Consider the following 17,392-nt stretch of genomic DNA (forward strand, 5'->3'; position numbering starts at 1 on the left):
CCGCCACTCACGAGGGCACACAAGGAGGGCTGGGGAAGAGAGAATGCAGAGCCCTCTGCTGAAGGGGCTTCGGTGGGCCTTGAGCCTTTCAAAGACGGCGGTGTCCATTAATCCTTTTAATTTGCACCTAGCGGCAGCTGAGATAAGCCTCTCAACCGGCAGCCACTTTAAGAGCTGAGTGGTCTAACCCGAGGATCAGCTCCTATTCCAGACCCCGGGCCCTCTGAGCCTGTCGGGGCAGTCCTCCTTGCCTTTGTTTAATCACGGGAGGAATCGCAGCTGGAGGTTACTGAGCACGCACTGCGTGCCTTGTGCTCAACACTGAACACAGTTTCTCTCTGAGTCTTGCAACGACCCCATGGGTTGGTGACAGGGAGGGGACACTCTGGTGGCAGCCACAGACACAGCCCTGCCCTCCCAGAGCCTACACTCTCCCGCACACAATCATCCCATCTGCTAGGTCAGGGATTGGCAGGTTTTCCGGAAAGGGCCACAGAGAGAGGCTTCAGGCTTTGCGGGCCACAGGTTCTCTTGCCCTGTGCAAAAGCAGCTGCAGCCGCTCTGTGAATGAGTGAGCATGGCTGTGTGCCAATAAAGTTTTATTTACAAAAATAGGCAGCAGACTGGATTCGGGCTGAGGGTGGTAGTTTGCCGACCCCTGTTGTAGATGAGTAAACCGAGGCCCAGAGAGGTAAAGTAACTGAGCCAGGACCGCACAGCTAGTGTGTGACCAAGCCAGCCTGGTGGGTCAGCCTCATGGAGAAGAAAAGGCTCAAGCTTCAAAAAGGGAAATGCACGGAGCCTTCATTGGGCCATTTGCAGCCAGGCCCCACGCACACAGCTCAGGGCCCTGCTTCGCCAGCTCCACCTGTTTTGGGGCTCCCAGTAGGTCGCCCCTGCGGGCAGCACTGTGTCTTGGCTGCTGGCCTAGAGAAGGGCAGCCAAACAGGCCGGCAGTGGACATCTGAGGGTGACCAGCTGTTTAAAAAGAAAACTCACCGGCATGTATAGGCACACATTAAGCACACACGTTTTGGAGTAAAAGGCCCTGGGGTTGGATCTCGGATCTGCAGCTTTCCAGCTGTGCGCCTCATTTCTCTGGGCCTCAATGTTCACACCTATAACATGGGGAAATCCTGCAAGAACACAGCCCATGATGGGGAGTCGTCTCCATCTCCTACTCACGACAACGACCAGCACAGAACGGGGGCTCCATAAATCTCTGTCCAATAACTGAATTCTTTCTGGGGTGCTGAGGATTCTATGGCTCAATGTGTGTGAAGCACTGCTGAGCACTGAGCTTGGGGTGCAGTGATCACTCAGGGAACGCCATCATCCCCTCGGCGCATCCGCATAATCACCATCAGCATTCCACGCACTGCCCAGGTCTGGAAGCACAGGCCCCCATGCCACAGCGGCCGCCTGGGTGGTGGCACCAAAGCCGATCTTACTTCCCTCCTTTGGCCCATTAAGTAGACAGTTCTGGGTCTTCTTGACACCACGGATGCCCCCTCCTGGTGTTGACAGCACCCAGATTTTGCTCCAGGGAACCACCATTCCCAGATCTGTGGTTTGCGTGGGACCGACCCTATCCCCAGCTCCAGGCCAGGTCTTCATAGGCTGAAACCCAACTGCACATCCACACCCACCAGAAGAGCAGCAAGTTAATGGATGGGTGAGAAATCAAATAGAGCCATTGAGTCTTGAGGAGACATTTTCTGGAGCTTCTGAAAAAGATAATGCTTCCCCCTTCCTTAGGATTCCCAGCAGGGAAACACGAGCCTAGGGGTGGTACTGCCCCCCTGCAGCCCTAAGGGAAGACTGAGCTGCTCCCAGGACCTCACAGGGGAGGCTGAGCATAAGGCCAGCCCTGAGGGAAAGCAGGGAATGGGTCTCCAGATTAAACTGCTGGATCAAGCCTCTCCTGAAGTCATCCCCCTTTTGTTCCAGAAGCCAATCATTGTCCTTCATTAAGTCAGTTTGATATGGGCACTGTGTCATTTGGTTTTCAAAGACCCTTAACTATTACAGCTTGTGTGTGTTTTCTTTTTTTTTTTTTGAGACGGAGTCTCACTCTCGCCCAGGCTGGAGTGCAGTGGCCTGCTCTCGGCTCACTGCAAGCTCTGCCTCCCAGGTTCACGCCATTCTCCTGCCTCAACCTCTCGAGTAGCTGGGACTACAGGCGCCCGCTACCACACCCAGCTAATTATTTGTATTTTAGTAGAGACCGGGTTTCACTGTGTTAGCCAGGATGGTCTCGATCTCCTGACCTCGTGATCCACCCGCCTCGGCATCCCAAAGTGCTGGGATTACAGGCGTGAGCCACCGCACCCGGCCGCTTGTGTGTGTTTTCTACCTCTTCTAGATCTAACGTGTTATGACTGATATAAACAACAGGAGCGACTGACAAAGTTACCATGTGATCTTGGAATTTCAACATGCCTGTCTTGCTTAGCTGGGAGTTCCACAGGGTCAGGGAATGACTCCTCTTGGGGCCACCAGTGCCCAGAAGTATGCCTAGAACTGCTCTGTCTGAAGGGACAGGTCCCTCTTCCATGGCACACACTCTGTGTGTAACAGAGCACGCGTATGACCAAACTGACCTGGAGAAAGGGCCTGACCACATCCATCTCCCAAGTTCTGAGGCCGGATAGTGCCTGCAGGGGCTGAGACCAGGGGAGAGGCTCAAGCCAGCCTTCTCTGGTGGACCCTGACTCAGTCCTCTGTGCAGGGCAGCTGCGCCTCCCAGAAGGCAGAGGCCTCTTGGAGAGTGAGCCTTGCGGTCACAGCGCCTTTCGGGGGCTCCCGCCACTTGCCCTCAGTGGCGGCTGAGACCTGGGGGAGTCCAGGCAAATCCCTGAGGAGGCCCCACATGCAAGGCCGGAAGTGTCTGGATGGTGTGGCCGGCACCCTTACCCTCCAGACCAGCAAACGAAGCCCAGGCAGGGAGAGGGGCCTTTTAGTTTTCTGTGGCTGCTGTAATGAATTTTCACAAACTCAGTAGCTTAAAACAACCAACATTTCTCTCATAGTTCCAGAGGCCAGCAGTGTCTGCAGTGCCCGCTGTCTCCCAGCTTCTGGTGGTTTCGGGCGACCTTTGGCTCTTCTCAGCTGGTCCATGCGCAGCTCCAAACTCAGCCTCTGTCCTCACAGGGCCATCGGCCCCATGTCTTCACGTGGCAGTCTCTCCTCTGTGCCACTGGCTCCCGTCCCACTAAAAGAACACCAGTCATATTGGACGAAGGGGCCACCCTACTCTAGTATGACCTCACCTTAACTTACATCTTTTTTTTTTTTTTTTTTTTTTTTGGGGGGGGGACAAAGTCTTGCTCTGTTGCCCGAGCTGGAGTGCAGTGACGTGATGTTGGCTCACTGCAACCTCCGTCTCCCGGGTTTAAGTGATTCTCCTGCCTCACTCAGCCTCCCGAGTAGCTGGGAAATACAGGCACCACCATCATGCCTGGCTAATTTTTTAATTATTATTCTTTTTAGTAGAGAGAGGGTTTCACTGTGTTGGCCAGGCTGGTCTCCAACTCCTGACTTCGTGATCCACCTACCTTAGCCTCCCAAAGTGCTGGGATTACAGGCGTGAGCCACTGCGCCTGGCCCAATTTACATCTTAAAAAAATCTACAAAGACCCTATTTCCTATTTCCAAGTAAAGTCACAGAAGCTAAAGTACCAGAAGCTAGGACTTCAACGTTTCCTTTTGCGGATACAATTCAATTTGCAACAGACTTGGGCTCTCAAAGCCTGGAAGCAGCCTCCACAGTCCCCTCGAATTTCAGGGGCACATACTCACTGGAACCAGCAGAGGGACATCAATCCATGAGCCTCTAGCTCAGCAAGCATCACATACTCTACATGTTCAGGTATCGCCTGAGATAAAGGCTTCCATCCCTGCAACCCAAGCCCAGCTGCTCTGGTAAAGGGTGCCAGGGAGACACAGCCAAGGCATTATCCTGATGGGGGTGTCACCAAGGGGTAGACACCAAGGCCTCAATGCCACCTGAGTTTACCAGCCGGGAAGAGTTAAGAAAAAGTGTATGCGCAAGGAGCGGCTTTCCTTCTTGGAAGTTAATCTGAGAGGTCCCAGCGGAACCCTTAGTCACGCTGGCTTGGACAACTCACTGAACCCTTGAGGCCTGGCTCCTCGCCTGCAGGCCCCACGTCCTGTGAAGCACCAAACACAGTGACCCATTTTTCTCAGATCTCAAGAACTCTGTGACTTCAGTTTCCTGAGTCACAAACCAGTTCCTCATTTGATTCATTAAGGACCAGAATAACGGTGGGAATTAGGATAAGCTTGCGTGTTCATGACACTTTTTGGTATCTCCAGATTACATTGGCGTTTTCAGGTAGAGTGGGAGAGACTTCTCTGCAGTGTTGTGAGGCCAGATGAACGCTCGCAAAGCTCAGTACGAAGGTCATCTCCTCCTCTGCCCACCTTCTCATTCCCTCCCCTCCCCTGGGCTCCCAAAGTGCCAGAGGCGTCGCTAGGAGAGACCTGCTCACGGGGTCTGGGGCAGCTAAAGACCCATCCAGGCACTGCCTCTCCTACAGGCTGCCAGCATGGATCCTTTTCCATAAATTCATCTGCTTTTACCTCAATCTGGCCTCAGTCTGCTAGATCAGGGGGTCCCCCATCCCCAGGCTGTGGACCGGCACCAGTCCATGACCAGTTAGGAACCGGGCCCCACAGCAGGAGGTAAGCAGCAGACAAGAGAAGATTACCGCCCAAGCTCCGCCTCCTGTTAGATCAGCAGTGGCATTTGATTCTCATAGGAGCGGGAACCCTATTGTGAATTGCACACGTGAGGGATGTAAGGTGCGTGCTCCTTACAAGAATATAATGCCTGATGATCTGAGGTGGAACAGTTTCATCCCCAAACCATCCCCCACCACCAAGCCCTGTCCATGGAAAAACTGTCTTTCACAAAACCAGTCCCTGGTGTCAAAAAGGCTGGGGACTGCTGTGCCAGATGCAAGACTGGTCCTGAAGACAGGCTGCAAATTCCCAGAAAAACAAGCCTCTGCATTGACGAAGAAGACATGTCTAAAATAACGGCCTCAGGAAGCGAATCGTTCATGCAACCTGCTCAAGCCCTGCTGCGCCCCATCAAGCCTGAAGTTGGCCACTTACTGTGACCACTAGACTTGTTCTCAGCCGGGCCTCATATCTCTGCAAAGTGAGGGTGGTAGCCCTGCCTCCAGCACTGGTGGATAATCCTGGTAAAGGGCAGGCCACCAGCAGCCACTCAGCAAATAGGCCTCTTGTCCCTTCTTCCATATCTCCTCATTCTTTTCTTGCCACTGGTTAGAGAAAAAAATGTCAAGGGGTGAATGTAAAATAAAGTGAAATGTGGTCGTGTTTTAGGACAGCAGTGTGGCCCTTGGGCAGTTCCCTTTGGCCATCCAGTGACTCTGAGAGGTGACTCCAAAGTGGAGAGTTCAGTGGAGGACTGACTACTCTTACTTGTGCCTAGATGTTAACATTCTAGAAAAAACTAATTGAAATAACTTCAACTTTTACATGAAATGGCTTTCTCTTCTCCCAAGTCCCAATTCAGCAGTCTATCCAGCAGCCACAGCCAGAGTCCTGTGAGGGGCTGAACCGTGTCCCCACAAAACTCATGTGGAAGCCTTAGCCCCCAGTGCCTCAGAATGTGACTGGAGAGTGAGGTCTTTAACAGGTAACTAAGTTCAGATGAGGCTGTAAGGGTGGGCCCGAATGCAATCTGACTGGGGTCCTTATAAGAGATGAGGACACACACAGTGGAAAGACGTGAGGACACGGGGGGAAGGTAGCTGTCTGCAAGGCAAGGAGAGAGGCCTCAGGAGGGAGCAGCCCTGTGACGCCTTGATCTCGGACTCCAGCCTCCAGAACCGAGAGAAGATGGACCGCTGTTGAAGCCACCCATCAGTGGTGCTGTGGTGGCAGCCTGAGCTGAGACAGTGGCAGATGACACACTGGGAGCTTCTGACAGGAAGGAAGGAGCAGGCCAGAGCCTTGGGAAACCAACCGCAAGGGATGCAATCCAACCCCAGGAGCTCCCAAACTCAAAGCCACTCTGGACAAAGGCTGATGTCCGGAACTAGCGGGACGGGATGGGCCTGGCAGGGATGGGGAAGACAGCAAGCAGACTTTGTCCGCAAACAGCGGACACCCAGGGCCACAGCCTTGCAGGACTGGGACAGGTAGCGCTCACAGGTGCGAGCAAGGTGGCTCAGGGCTGGTGGGAACAGCAAGCAGTGGCACCGAGGACGCAGGTTCTTCCTAGCTCTTCGCTCTGCCAGGCTCAGGGGTGGCTTCAGCTGTAGCCAGCCTGCAAGATGCCTGGAGCAGTTCTAGCTGCCGCATCCCAACAGGATGATGTCCAAAATAGCACCAGCACCTTTTCTTTGGAATGACGTAACCTCTCCCAGAAGCCCCCGCAGGACTTTCTGCCAACTCATCTCCTTAACCCAGCAGACACAGCCATTCTAAGAGTGGGCCACTGTGCTGGGGACTGGTCGGACCCTCTACTAACACCTCATTAGCAGAAGAGGAGACACAGACATGCTCATTCCCTGTGTAAAGGCTGAGGATGGCGTTGCCTGGATACGATGGAAGCACCTGTTACAGTGGGCTCTGTCCATACTGCAATGTCGGCGGTGACCAAGGGCTCCTGGAAACTGGGTCTCGTCCTCTAGAAAGGGGCCAGGCAGGCGCAGGTCAGCAGAGTGTGTGAGAATCCTGAAGATGAGGAGGCAGCCCTGGCTCCCATGTGAGGCAAACCAGAGGAGGAAGTGGCAGTCTGCTGCTCAGCCAGCTGTGCCAAAGAGGCAGAGAGGGAGTAGGGAGAGAGAACAGGAGACAGAGACGGGAGAAGAAAAAAGAGAAGAGGGGAGAGAAGGTGGGGGACAGTGGGGATAGAGATGTCTCGGGGAGGGTGGATTAGTAATAGCTGCTGACAGGTGGCTGGGCCAGGTGAGCAGGAGCTGACCAGTCCTCAACACAATGGGCGCACTCTCGCAGTGGCTGTGTCTACGCTGGGTTAAGGAGACGAGCTGGCGGAAATCTAAGGCCCATGTCTTCCTTCATATCCAGATCCTAAATGCCCTGGAGGAAGAAAAAAACTGGCTGGATGTTGTGTTATAAATGATGCCGTGTTATAAATGACGTTGTGTTATAAATGGTCCCAGACAAACTTTCACTTTAAAATATGCTATTTACTTTTTCTCCAGTTATAAAAATAATACATTATCAAAATAGACAACTTACAAACACAAAAATCCACCAAGGGAAACACAGCAAAGGCCCCTGATCCCACCATCTAGAAAGAATGAGAGTCTTTCTGGCCCGAAGGCACCAGCTCTGATGAAGGCACAATGAGGAGATGCCAGCGCAGACTTCCCCAGACCTGAGGTGAGGCTACAAACGAGCGGTGCACAGCCACACACGCAGGTTTAGAGTTCGGGAGGAGGAGACCTAAGTCCTGTCTTCAAAAACAAAAAGCAGGCCGGGAGTGGTGGCTCATGCCTGCAATTGCAGCACTTTGGTAGATGGAGGCAGGTGGATCATTTCAGGCTGGGAGTTCAAGACCGGCCTGGCCAACAAGGCAAAACCCCATCTCTACTAAAAATACAAAAGTTACTTGGGCATGGTGGGGGGCGCCTGTAATCCCAGCTACTAGGGAGGCTGAGGCAGGAGAATCACTTGAATTCAGGAGGCGGAGGTTACAGTGAGCCGAGATCGCGCCAATACACTCCAGCCTCAGCGACAGAGTGAGACTCCGTCTTAAAAGAAAAAACAAAACAAAAACAAAGCGAGCTACCGTGGAGGTCCACCTGCCGCTGCTCCCGCGGGGGTCACTTCTCTGGCTCCTGCAGCCAGCAGCTTAGGCAGCACAGCACAATCCACTAGGATGTTCGGGAATGGTTTTAAAACCGAAGTGGATTCATGGCGACCCCTTAATAATCTCCTGGACTGCTTTCCGACATGCTTTCTGGAACAGGAGGGGTGTGGAGAGCCAGCGTGTGGGGACTTCGGTGACCCTGGGGTGTACACAGGAGGGTGTGTGAACATGTGCCATCACATATGACCACCACTCGCCTCGTGGGGACCCACTGAACCATCCACTCCGCTCATCTGTGCCCACCCCACTGCCTCTGTATGATGCCTCGTAAGGACAGAGACAAAAGAGCTCCTAGGAGAGGGGAGAATGCAGGAGGCTGTACGCATGGTTCTCAAAGCTTCTGCAAATGTAACGGCGGCCTAACATTTGGTCTTTGGTTCAAAATATTTCCCCCCTTCACCATTTTTTAATGCTGCAAAGCTCATCGCCCCTCTAGGGACAGTGCAAAGGATATGTCTGGGTCCCCTCAGGATCAGGCTGGCCTTTCTTCCTCTCAGCCAGATGCCCAGGCAAACTGGCCACTACGGACTCCCCTGTGCTCCGTGAGGCTCAGCAGGACCCATGTGGCCTGGGAGGGAGGATAGGGACTCGCCTGTGCATTCCGGAGGCGGCTGTGCCTGGTGGCAGTGAGGCACAGCCTTAGGGCGGAAGTCCTAGCTCTGCTGCTGGGTGCCCTTAGACCAGGCAATCCCTTCGCGTCTCCCCTTCCTCCTCTGTAAAATGAGAATAACACCCATCTTGTGGGCTCCTGAAGGGATTAAATAACACACGGGAGGCACGTCCCGCAGCGCCTGGCACACAATCGGCCTCGACATGCGGCACAGCACCCGTCCAAACCTCCCATGAGCCTCATTCAGGGCCAACCATCTCTCTCATTGCAAAAAAAAATAATAATAATAATAAAAACAACTGCCTTCAGTCCAGGCCTGGTGACTGACCCTATCCAGAGCCAACCCCAACCCAGAACCAGCTAGGCCTGTGCTGCCGGAGAGGCCGTCAAGTCAATGCACGAGGGCTCTGCCAGGGATGGCTTCAGCCCAACAAAGGGCGTGTGTGGAGAGGCCCCAAGGCGGGCACCAAGGTGACACGGGCAGAAAACCCCAGGGAAGGAAGCCCTCCCACGGCCGAACCGGAACCCTCACCCTCCCACTGAACAACTGCCTTCCCAGCACCGTCTGGCCCTTCACCGCATTTCTAAACACGTCACACACACATCTGTTTCTCGACGTTCGGTCTCTGTTCATCCATCCTCCTCAAAATGAAAGTCCGGAACCTTCTGCACTAATTTTAAAGTCTGGCTGAACGTTGAGTAACGAACAAAACTGAAAACACAAAAGAGATGGAATTTTTAATCTTGTGCATTTTTACTGAAAAATGAGAAGATAACTCTATCTCTAGCTATAGCTTTTCCTGTCTACGTGGCCAGCCCATAAATGAGTTCTAACTCCTATTCTCTGGACTGTCTTCAGTTTTCCTGCACTGCGACTCAAGGATGAGGCGCCTCTACGGACAGTTCCGTGGTGCACGCAGCCCCAGGCCATTGCCGCAGCGGCCCCGGGAGTGCGCTGCCCCACCTGGGAAAGGCACAATCAGGTGCTCCCAGCAGGAGGAAACACACAGTGCACGCACCTGTTTAAATTTTCCTCTGATCTTGTCTAAGTCTTCATGGAGTTTATCATAAGTAGGGTCATCATAAGGGAATTTCTGGATCATTCCAATCAATGATTCTAAGACCTTCATCTTTCTGCTGTAAAGCACAGAAATACAGACTCTCAGTCATGTGCACACCACAGGCTCAACTTACGCAACAGCTATGCTGCTGGCTTACTGAAACCCAGCAGGTGCGCTAAGAATGCCTTCGTTCAAAAGCTGGATGATTATTTTCTCATTACACGAAATCATATTTATTTACCTAGCAACGTGCTTAGGCCCATACCCAGTACCTCGACAGCAAGTGTATGCCTAGCTTACAGACACGCCTCCATTCCGACCACGGGGCCGAGGGGCTGAGGCAGCCAGAAGCCCTGCTGACTCTCGAGGTCACACATGCAGAAACAGACAGAACTGGGCAAGAGGGACTGGGGCTGGGCACGAGCAGGCCTGCTCTGGGTCTGGGGATTTTCCAGGATCTGGAATCTTTGTGCTCAAAGCCTTCCAGAGTTCAGCTGCAGGTAAACCACCAAACCCCTCCCTCCAAAGGCGGAAATCAGTACTGTCCCCTCCCCAGGGAGGAAACAGCTTTGCTGGGGAGGCAAGGAGGTTCTGCAGAAAGGCTGTGCACTCAGGAGACAGCAGCCCTGGGCATGACATCTCCCCAACACCTCTCTACCTGCTTTCAACCCTGCTGGCCTCATCTGTAAAATGGGGGGCATCCCAGCCTCCAGATGGTGAGAAATTAATTTGTTTTTTTTTTTTTTTAAATGGAGAGAGTAACAGCAACCTCACAGACTTTCAAGAGGATTAAATAAGTGACATGGGCCGGGCCCGGTGGCTCATGCCTGTAATCCCAGCACTTTGGGAGGCCGAGGAGGGTGGATCACCTGAGGTCAGGAGTTCGAGACCAGCCTGACCAATATGGTGAAACCCTGTCTCCACTAAAAATACAAAAATTAGATGGGCGTGATAGTGTGTGCCCGTAGTCCCAGCTACTCGGGAGGCTGAGACAGAATTGCTGGAACCTGGGAGGTGGAGGTTGCAGTGAGCTAAGATTGTGCCACTGCACTCCAGCCTAGGGGACAGAGTGAGACTCCGTCCCAAAAAAAAAAAAAAAAAAAAAAATATTGACATGAAGCTTGGACTCTAGCACAGAGTAGGTGCTCAATAAATGTTAGTCTCTTGGTCTCTTGGTTTCCTCTGGATCCTAGAGATCAGGGCTCTCACCTGCAGGGTTTTAAAAATAATCTACACATGTGTACATCTCGTGGGGCCAGGTCTTTTCAATGAACCACAGGTGGTCCTGAGAAGCATGCTGCCTCTATGCCGCATTGGACCATGTGAGTGGCCAGAGTAGGCAAGATACTCGATTAACGGGCATTTTAAAGAACTGACGGTTAGGATGAATCAACAGCAATTCAAAGCAACCAAGACCTCCTGTGTACTTGCAAACAGCTGGTGCTCCTGGATACAGAGAAGAGCAAGTTTGCCAGCAGCATCCAGTTTACAAGAGCTAACCATGGCTACCTCTCTGAGAAAATACAAAACTGTGAAAGGTCAAAGCAAGTCAGTTTTAGCAACAAAGCACCTGGTTTCCAGGGAAACCAAAGGGAGACGCCAAAACGTGGGAGGTGGCTGTATGCTAACCCGATGCAGAGGACCACGCACTTTCCACTTGGCAAGCGGTGACTTCTCTGGTCAGCGATGCTGCTCAGACACACCCAGCCGGGCGCACCATCAGAGGCGGCACACGTCAGGCAGGTGTGAGCAGCTCAGGGCTAATGAAACAAAGTGATGGTGCCAGAGCCCCCGTGCTCAGCCCTGGTGCGCGCTGGTCTGCAGGAGGGTTTCACCAGACTGCTGAAGCTGGGGACAGAAGTGTCACGCAGTTTACTGGAAAGCTAGTTACTCAACGGAAAGCACCATCTTTTGGCCTGAGATGCCGCTCTCCGTGGTTTCTTTGGTGTTACAATGCCCAGCATTTTGCTGAATGACAATGCGGTGGCAGGTGTTTTTCTCTTAACATCCTTATTTGGAAAAATTTACAGGTAAAACATGCAATATCAGCCCTTCACCATTTAAAAAAAAAAAAAAACAAAAAAAAACCCTGACATATAAGATCTAAACATCCGTGAACCACTGCTCTACAATAAAGCCTTAGGTTCCAAAGAGACCTCTGGGTACTACTGGATGGGATGAGGGCGGCTGCGAGGGGGGTCTGGCAGGGCTTCCACCAGCTCCTCGTCAACCAAAGCGGTTCTTCTCTGTTAGCTAGACTGAGTGTGCTGCTTTCAGACATCAGCAAACCCCTGCTCTGGGGTAAGGGCTGGCAACCTCCTGGGATGGGACCACTGGCACACAGCGGAGCACTTCTCCAGGAGCCGGCAGATTCTGCCGCTATGGGAGAAGGGAGACAGGCGGAGAACTCCAAGAACACACATCCTTTTGTGGCCTGGAGTTGAGAGCCACGCTCAGCTTTGACTGCCACCTAGTGGCAGCACAGGCTGCCAACAGCGATTCCCCTGGGATCCCCAACTGCCGGCCGCTGCCTGAGAACCAGGAGGAAAATGTCCTCAAGTGCCCCTCTGCTAACCCAGAATCCCATCGACTCCCAACTGCTGGTACAAACGGAGCAGAAAGAACTACCCGTATCAGTTGCAAGCATCCTCATTCTTAAACATTTGAATATTCAAGATATTCAAGGTATTTCTAGAAATTCAAGATATTTCAAATAAAAGCACAAGTCACGTAGTCAGGGAGAGAGTTATCCACTCTCCTTGTGCCCCTCCCACGCTAGGCGAGGCCACCAGGTGTCAGAATGACGCAGAGCACCAGCTCAGGTCCCGCGCTTGCTGCCGCCCATGAACAGCAGAGTATCCAAACCATCTCAAGGGTTCATTTCCAGCTTCAGAATGAAGATAGATAAAGCAGGATCACATGGGGCTTCAGTAAGTACAATGCAGGAAGAAGAGTTTTTGTTTGTTTGTTTGTTTTTGAGAAGGAGTCTCGCTCTGTCGCCCAGGCTGGAGCGCAGTGGCATGATCTTGGCTCACTGCAACCTCTGCCTCCTGGGTTCAGGCAATTCTTCAACCTCAGCCTCCCGAGTAGGTGGCACTACAGACACACGGCGCCACGCCCGGCTAATTTTTGTATTTTTAGTAGAGACAGGGTTTCACCATATTGGCCAGGCTGGTCTTGAACTCTTGATCTCGTGATCTGCCCGCCTTGGCCTCCCAAAGTGCTGGGATTATAGGAGTGAGCCACTGCGCCCGGCCGGGAAGAGTTTTTAAAGGCTAAAAACAATTCAAATGACAGCTAACACTTACTGAGTGTTGACAAGTTCCAGAAAGGAGTTAAACACATTTAAAGGCATTTTCTTGTTAACAGACTTAGTTGGCTACATTAAAAAACTGATGACACTGGTGTCCTCATCTCTGAGCCCAAGTGCTACAAAACTGTTCTAATTTGTTTATTAGAAGCTCAGGGGAAAGGTGAATGCGAAAATACAATCAATGTCAACATTATTTTATTGGTAGGGTATCTAAAAGCCATGCGGTGCACTAATGACTCCAGGTAAAAGGCAGGAGCATAGAACTCTTGAGAAGCAACAACAGCCAGTGTTCACCAAACACCTAAAATGTGCCTGGCACTTTCTATTTAGTATTTCCGTTAAATCTCCTAACAACACTCAAGCTTGACACTGATAATTTTCTCCATTTTACAGATGAGGAACAGACAGATTGATTACTCAAGGGCATGCTGGTAACCCATGGAACTAGAACTCCTGGTTCCTACGCTGAGAAAGAAAGACATCTTCACCTTTACCTGTCCTTCTCAGTGGTGCAACTGTGCAGTAGACATTTCCATGCAAAAGCAAAACCTTGGTAGCACCCGATCTGTGAATGTGAAAAATATTTAAGAGTGAAATTAATAAGCAACTAGCTACACTTTCATTACCAAGATCTCAAAACAAAAGGTGGGGGCAGAAGGCAGCGGTGCTTCTCACACTATTGTTCTGGAAGCACCTGTTGAGCATTAGGCAATGGAAATTAGGAAATTAGGTCATCGGTGGGGCAGCCAGCCTCCCAGATGCCCCAGTCCTCATCTCCTGGTACCCATGCCCTGTGCAGGTCCCTCAACACTCCACCAGGGTGGCTTTCATAACCAACAGAATGTGGAGGAACAGCACAAAGCTCCTGAGTCTAGGGATAAAAGCCAGTGTCACTTGCCTCACCAGCTCTCTTGGACCACTCGCTCTTGAATGTCATGAGGACATACAAGCAGCCCCATGGAGATGTCCATGCCCACAGTCAGGTGACAGCACCACCTTGGAGGCAGATCCTCCAAGCCCAGTCAAGCCTTCAGGTGACACGGCTCTGGCTGACACCCTGAGCCAGGACCACCCAGCAAAGCTGCTCCTGAGTTCCCAACCCTCAGAAACATGTGAGATCATCCATATTTGCTGTGTTAAGCCCATGAATTTTGTGGTGATCTGTTTCACAGCATCGAACATCCAATATAGTCATAACTGCCTCAACTCAGACTTTGCCACTAAGGGCCACTTATCTGTAAGAGCCAATCTAGGACAAAGGGCAAGAAGAGAAAAAAAAATCATGAAGTTAATGAAATTTCAATGTAAACATAAATGGAATATTCTCACATGACAGAGGGCACCCATTCTTTGGACAATGATTCAGCTGGCTTAGTACATGAGCCAGCACCATGACACTCCCAAGTAAACTCAGGAGACCAGGTACTTGTTTTCTTTTATCCAGCATGCATAATTTAATTGTATCTACCTACAGCAAAATGCAATCTTGGTTCTGTACTAAGAATATTTCTCCAGCAACAGTCCATCTAGTCCATTAACTACCATGCAAAGGCACTGTGATTTTTTTTGTTTATTTTTTGGAGATGGAGTTTCATCCTGTCGCCCAGGCTGCAGTGCAATGGCATGGTCCCGGCTCACCACAACCTCCGCCTCCCAGGTTCAAGCGAGTCTCATACCTCAGCCTCCCAAGTGGCTGGGATTACAGGCATAAACCACCATGCCCAGCTAATTCAGTATTTTCAGTAGAGACAGTGTTTCACCATGTCGGTCAGGCTGGTCTCCAACTCCTGACCTCAAGGCGATCCGCCCACCTCAGACTCCCAAAGTGCTGGGATTACAGGTGTGAGTCACAGCGCCCATCCGGCACTGTGATTTTAAAAGGCCTGACAATTCTTACTCCATCACACTGAATATCGAAATAAATTATAAATTGTAAATGAAGAGGCTTCATCTCCAGATGGGGGTTCCCACTTACCTCAGACCCGATTTTGGCTCCATGCAGCGTGCCATGCTGCCTTCCCTCCATCACACCCAAACTACTGCCTTCTTCATAGCCTTCCCGATACCCTTCCCCATGAAACCTGTGAAGAAGAAGTATGCTTCATCAAATCAACAGGAGAAAGAATACTTTCTCCAGAAAAACTTCTCTCTCTTGTATTACCCGGACCCAGTAAGACAAACCAGAGTAAAGGAGGAAAAGCCTAAAATTCAAGTCAGAAGACACAGATTCCAGTCCCAGATCTACCACTTCCTATTTGCCTCTGGAAGTCACTGTACCTCTTGTAGCCCAGTTTCTCCATCTACAACAAAGGGCTAAATTAGGGATTCCCAAACCTGATAGGGTACTAGAAACACACAAGGAAAATTCAAAGATATTAACTCAAAAGCCTCACCCCCAGAGATTCAGTACGTCTGGAGCAAGGCTCTGGAATCTACTTTTCTTTCTTCCTTTTTTTTTTTTTTTTGAGACAGGGTCTCTGTTGCCCTGCCTGGAGTGCAATGGTACGATCACAGCTCACTATAGCCTCAAACTCCTGGGCTCAAGCGATCCTCCAGCTTTGGCCACTCAAAGTGTTGGGATTACAAGTGAGGGCCACCGCACCTGGCCTGCAATCCACTTTTCTTTTCTTGAGACGGAGTCTCGCTTTGTCGCCCAGGCTGGAGTGCAGTGGTGCGATCTCGGCTCACTGCAAGCTCTGCTTCCTGGGTTCACGCTCTCCTGCCTCAGCCTCCCAAGTAGCTGAGACTACAGGCGCCCACCATCACATCCGGCTAATTTTCTGTATTTTTAGTAGAGACGGGGTTTCACCGTGTTAGCTAGGATGGTCTGGATCTCCTGACCTCGTGATCCGCCCGCCTCGGCCTCCCAAAGTGCTGGGATTACAGGCGTGAGCCACCGCATCTGGCCCGGAATCTACTTTTCAAAGTCTCCTAGGTAAGTCTGGTTTGCAGCCAGAGTTAGGGGGCCAAAGTTCTGTGAGTGTTCAAGTAGCACTAGCCCAAGTCAACCGCTTCCAAAAAACTGCAACATACACACGGTTTGACATCACATGGGTAGGGCAACAGAGAGAAATGGCATCAGATCACCACAAAATGTTCTCCGACTGGTACCCGGAGTAGCACTGACCCTGAGGCCCAACAGTGGAACTAGCACTATCTTAACCTGCAGTCACCAAACGTGCAAGGAGTGGGCTGCAGCGCCCCATGAAGCAGGGTGCACAGCTCCCCACTTATTAGTTGTGTGACCCTGGAAACTGACTGTGCCTCCTAGTCTGTAAATTCCGAAGAATAATAGGATCCACTCACTAAGTAGGGCTGAAGTAGATAACCAGGGTGGAACGTTTAGCTCTGTGTCTGACTCACAGCGCGAGCTAAATAAACGTCAGCGACTGACTGCTAAATGTTCGGCCGCTTTCTTAACTAACATCTATGGACGTGTCCTCTGGGCCGGGCACTGGAAGTCAGCCAGGAGGCAACTCACAGCTCCCCCACTGTCGCAGCACGAGGGGCTCCCCAGGGGCTCTGGAGGAAAAGGGGTGTGGTCGGGTACATCTATCAGCACATCCATGAATACTGCCGTATGTCCTATGATTAAGGAACCAGAAAAAAAGGCAGCTCCCAGATGGCAAAGGTCTGCCCTCCCAGAGGACGGGGCGGCCTCGGAGGAGGGGAACCACCAGGCTGAGCAGATGCTTGGGGCAGCCCTGACAGGGAAGGCGGGTCTGGAAGAGCAGCTGGGCACGTGCCCCGCCGGAGCGGGCCAGGAGAAGAGGACCAGAGCATCAGGCCCACACTTGTCCCTGCGTCCACGGCCACCAGGCGCTCCCCAATGCGCACGCCCAAGGGACGCCAGGCTCCAGCAGCCGCCCTGGGCCGCAGCCGGCGGCGAAGCCGCTGGGAGACGACCAGACAGAGCGGGGTGCGGGCCCGGCCTCACCACCCACCTCTCATCCGCCATCACGATGGCATCGAATATGTCCTGACTGCCAGCCATAGCGGCAAGCAGCCCGCCCTTGGCCCCCGGGTTTCTGCAGCCCTGCGGTGCCGTAGCAGACACGGCAGGTTCAGGCACAACTACTCCGCTTGGGAGGAGACGAGACCCACTTCCGGAAGCGGCGGCGCGGGGCAGGCCGGGTAAGAACGGCACGCGGGAGGGTCCAAAGCAGCCTGTACATGGCGCATGCGCGGCTGCAGCGGTGGGCGGGGCCGGACTCGACTGAAGCCCCGCCCTGGGGTCCTTTCGCCCTGCCCAGCTCCAGCAAAGGGCCTGTCTGTCCGCGCTGGGAGCGTCCATTGGCCGCGCGCGGGGAGAGCCGACCTGTATTTTACCACTGCAGATAGAACCGAATTTCCCAAAGTGGCTCCGAAAGAACCAAGGAAGAAATGGGAAGTCATCAGCTGGGCGCGGTGGCTCACGCCTGTAATCCCAGCACTTTGGGAGGCCGAGGCGGGCGGATCACCTGAGTTCGGGAGTTCGAGACCAGCCTGGCCAACATGGTGAAACCTCGTCT

The 17,392-nt window shown here is 52.3% G+C and overlaps 1 protein-coding gene across 4 annotated transcripts; it reads right to left on the reverse strand.

Annotated features, from left to right (window-relative positions):
• Positions 1–7,190: 7,190 nt before the first annotated feature.
• Positions 7,191–17,059, reverse strand: LTO1 (LTO1 maturation factor of ABCE1). 4 transcript variants are annotated; one of them, XR_008538084.2, is made up of 7 exons: positions 16,826–17,007; positions 14,857–14,962; positions 13,376–13,446; positions 9,527–9,644; positions 9,111–9,219; positions 8,490–8,610; positions 7,191–8,036 (listed from the first exon to the last, which is right to left on the reverse strand). XR_008538084.2 is itself a non-coding variant. In XM_016921435.4 (6 exons), exons 1-5 carry the CDS (start codon positions 16,873–16,875, stop codon positions 9,151–9,153), a joined length of 414 nt encoding a protein of 137 aa, XP_016776924.1. In that variant the 5' UTR covers positions 16,876–17,059; the 3' UTR covers positions 7,191–8,610; positions 9,111–9,150. The 4 variants fall into 4 exon arrangements, 3 of the variants coding, with proteins under 3 accessions (XP_016776924.1, XP_016776925.1, XP_003313237.1); XM_016921435.4 differs by having other exon boundaries at positions 7,191–8,610; positions 16,826–17,059; XM_016921436.4 differs by lacking the exon at positions 8,490–8,610.
• Positions 17,060–17,392: the final 333 nt, after the last annotated feature.

This window comes from Pan troglodytes, chromosome 9, assembly GCF_028858775.2.
Source record: "Pan troglodytes isolate AG18354 chromosome 9, NHGRI_mPanTro3-v2.0_pri, whole genome shotgun sequence".
NCBI classification, from domain to species: domain Eukaryota; kingdom Metazoa; phylum Chordata; class Mammalia; order Primates; family Hominidae; genus Pan; species Pan troglodytes.

Excerpts from the sequence above, each read along its gene's own strand:
- LTO1 (XM_016921435.4), bottom strand. The coding sequence starts at position 16,875 with ATGGCTGGCAGTCAGGACATATTCGATGCCATCGTGATGGCGGATGAG. Across the intron at positions 13,447-14,856 it reads GAGCCAAAATCGGGTCTGAG|ATCGGGTGCTACCAAGGTTT; the intron begins GTAAGTGGGAAC and ends TCACATTCACAG. Across the intron at positions 9,220-9,526 it reads TCAGAGGAAAATTTAAACAG|TTTTGTTCGTTACTCAACGT; the intron begins GTGCGTGCACTG and ends TTGTGTTTTCAG.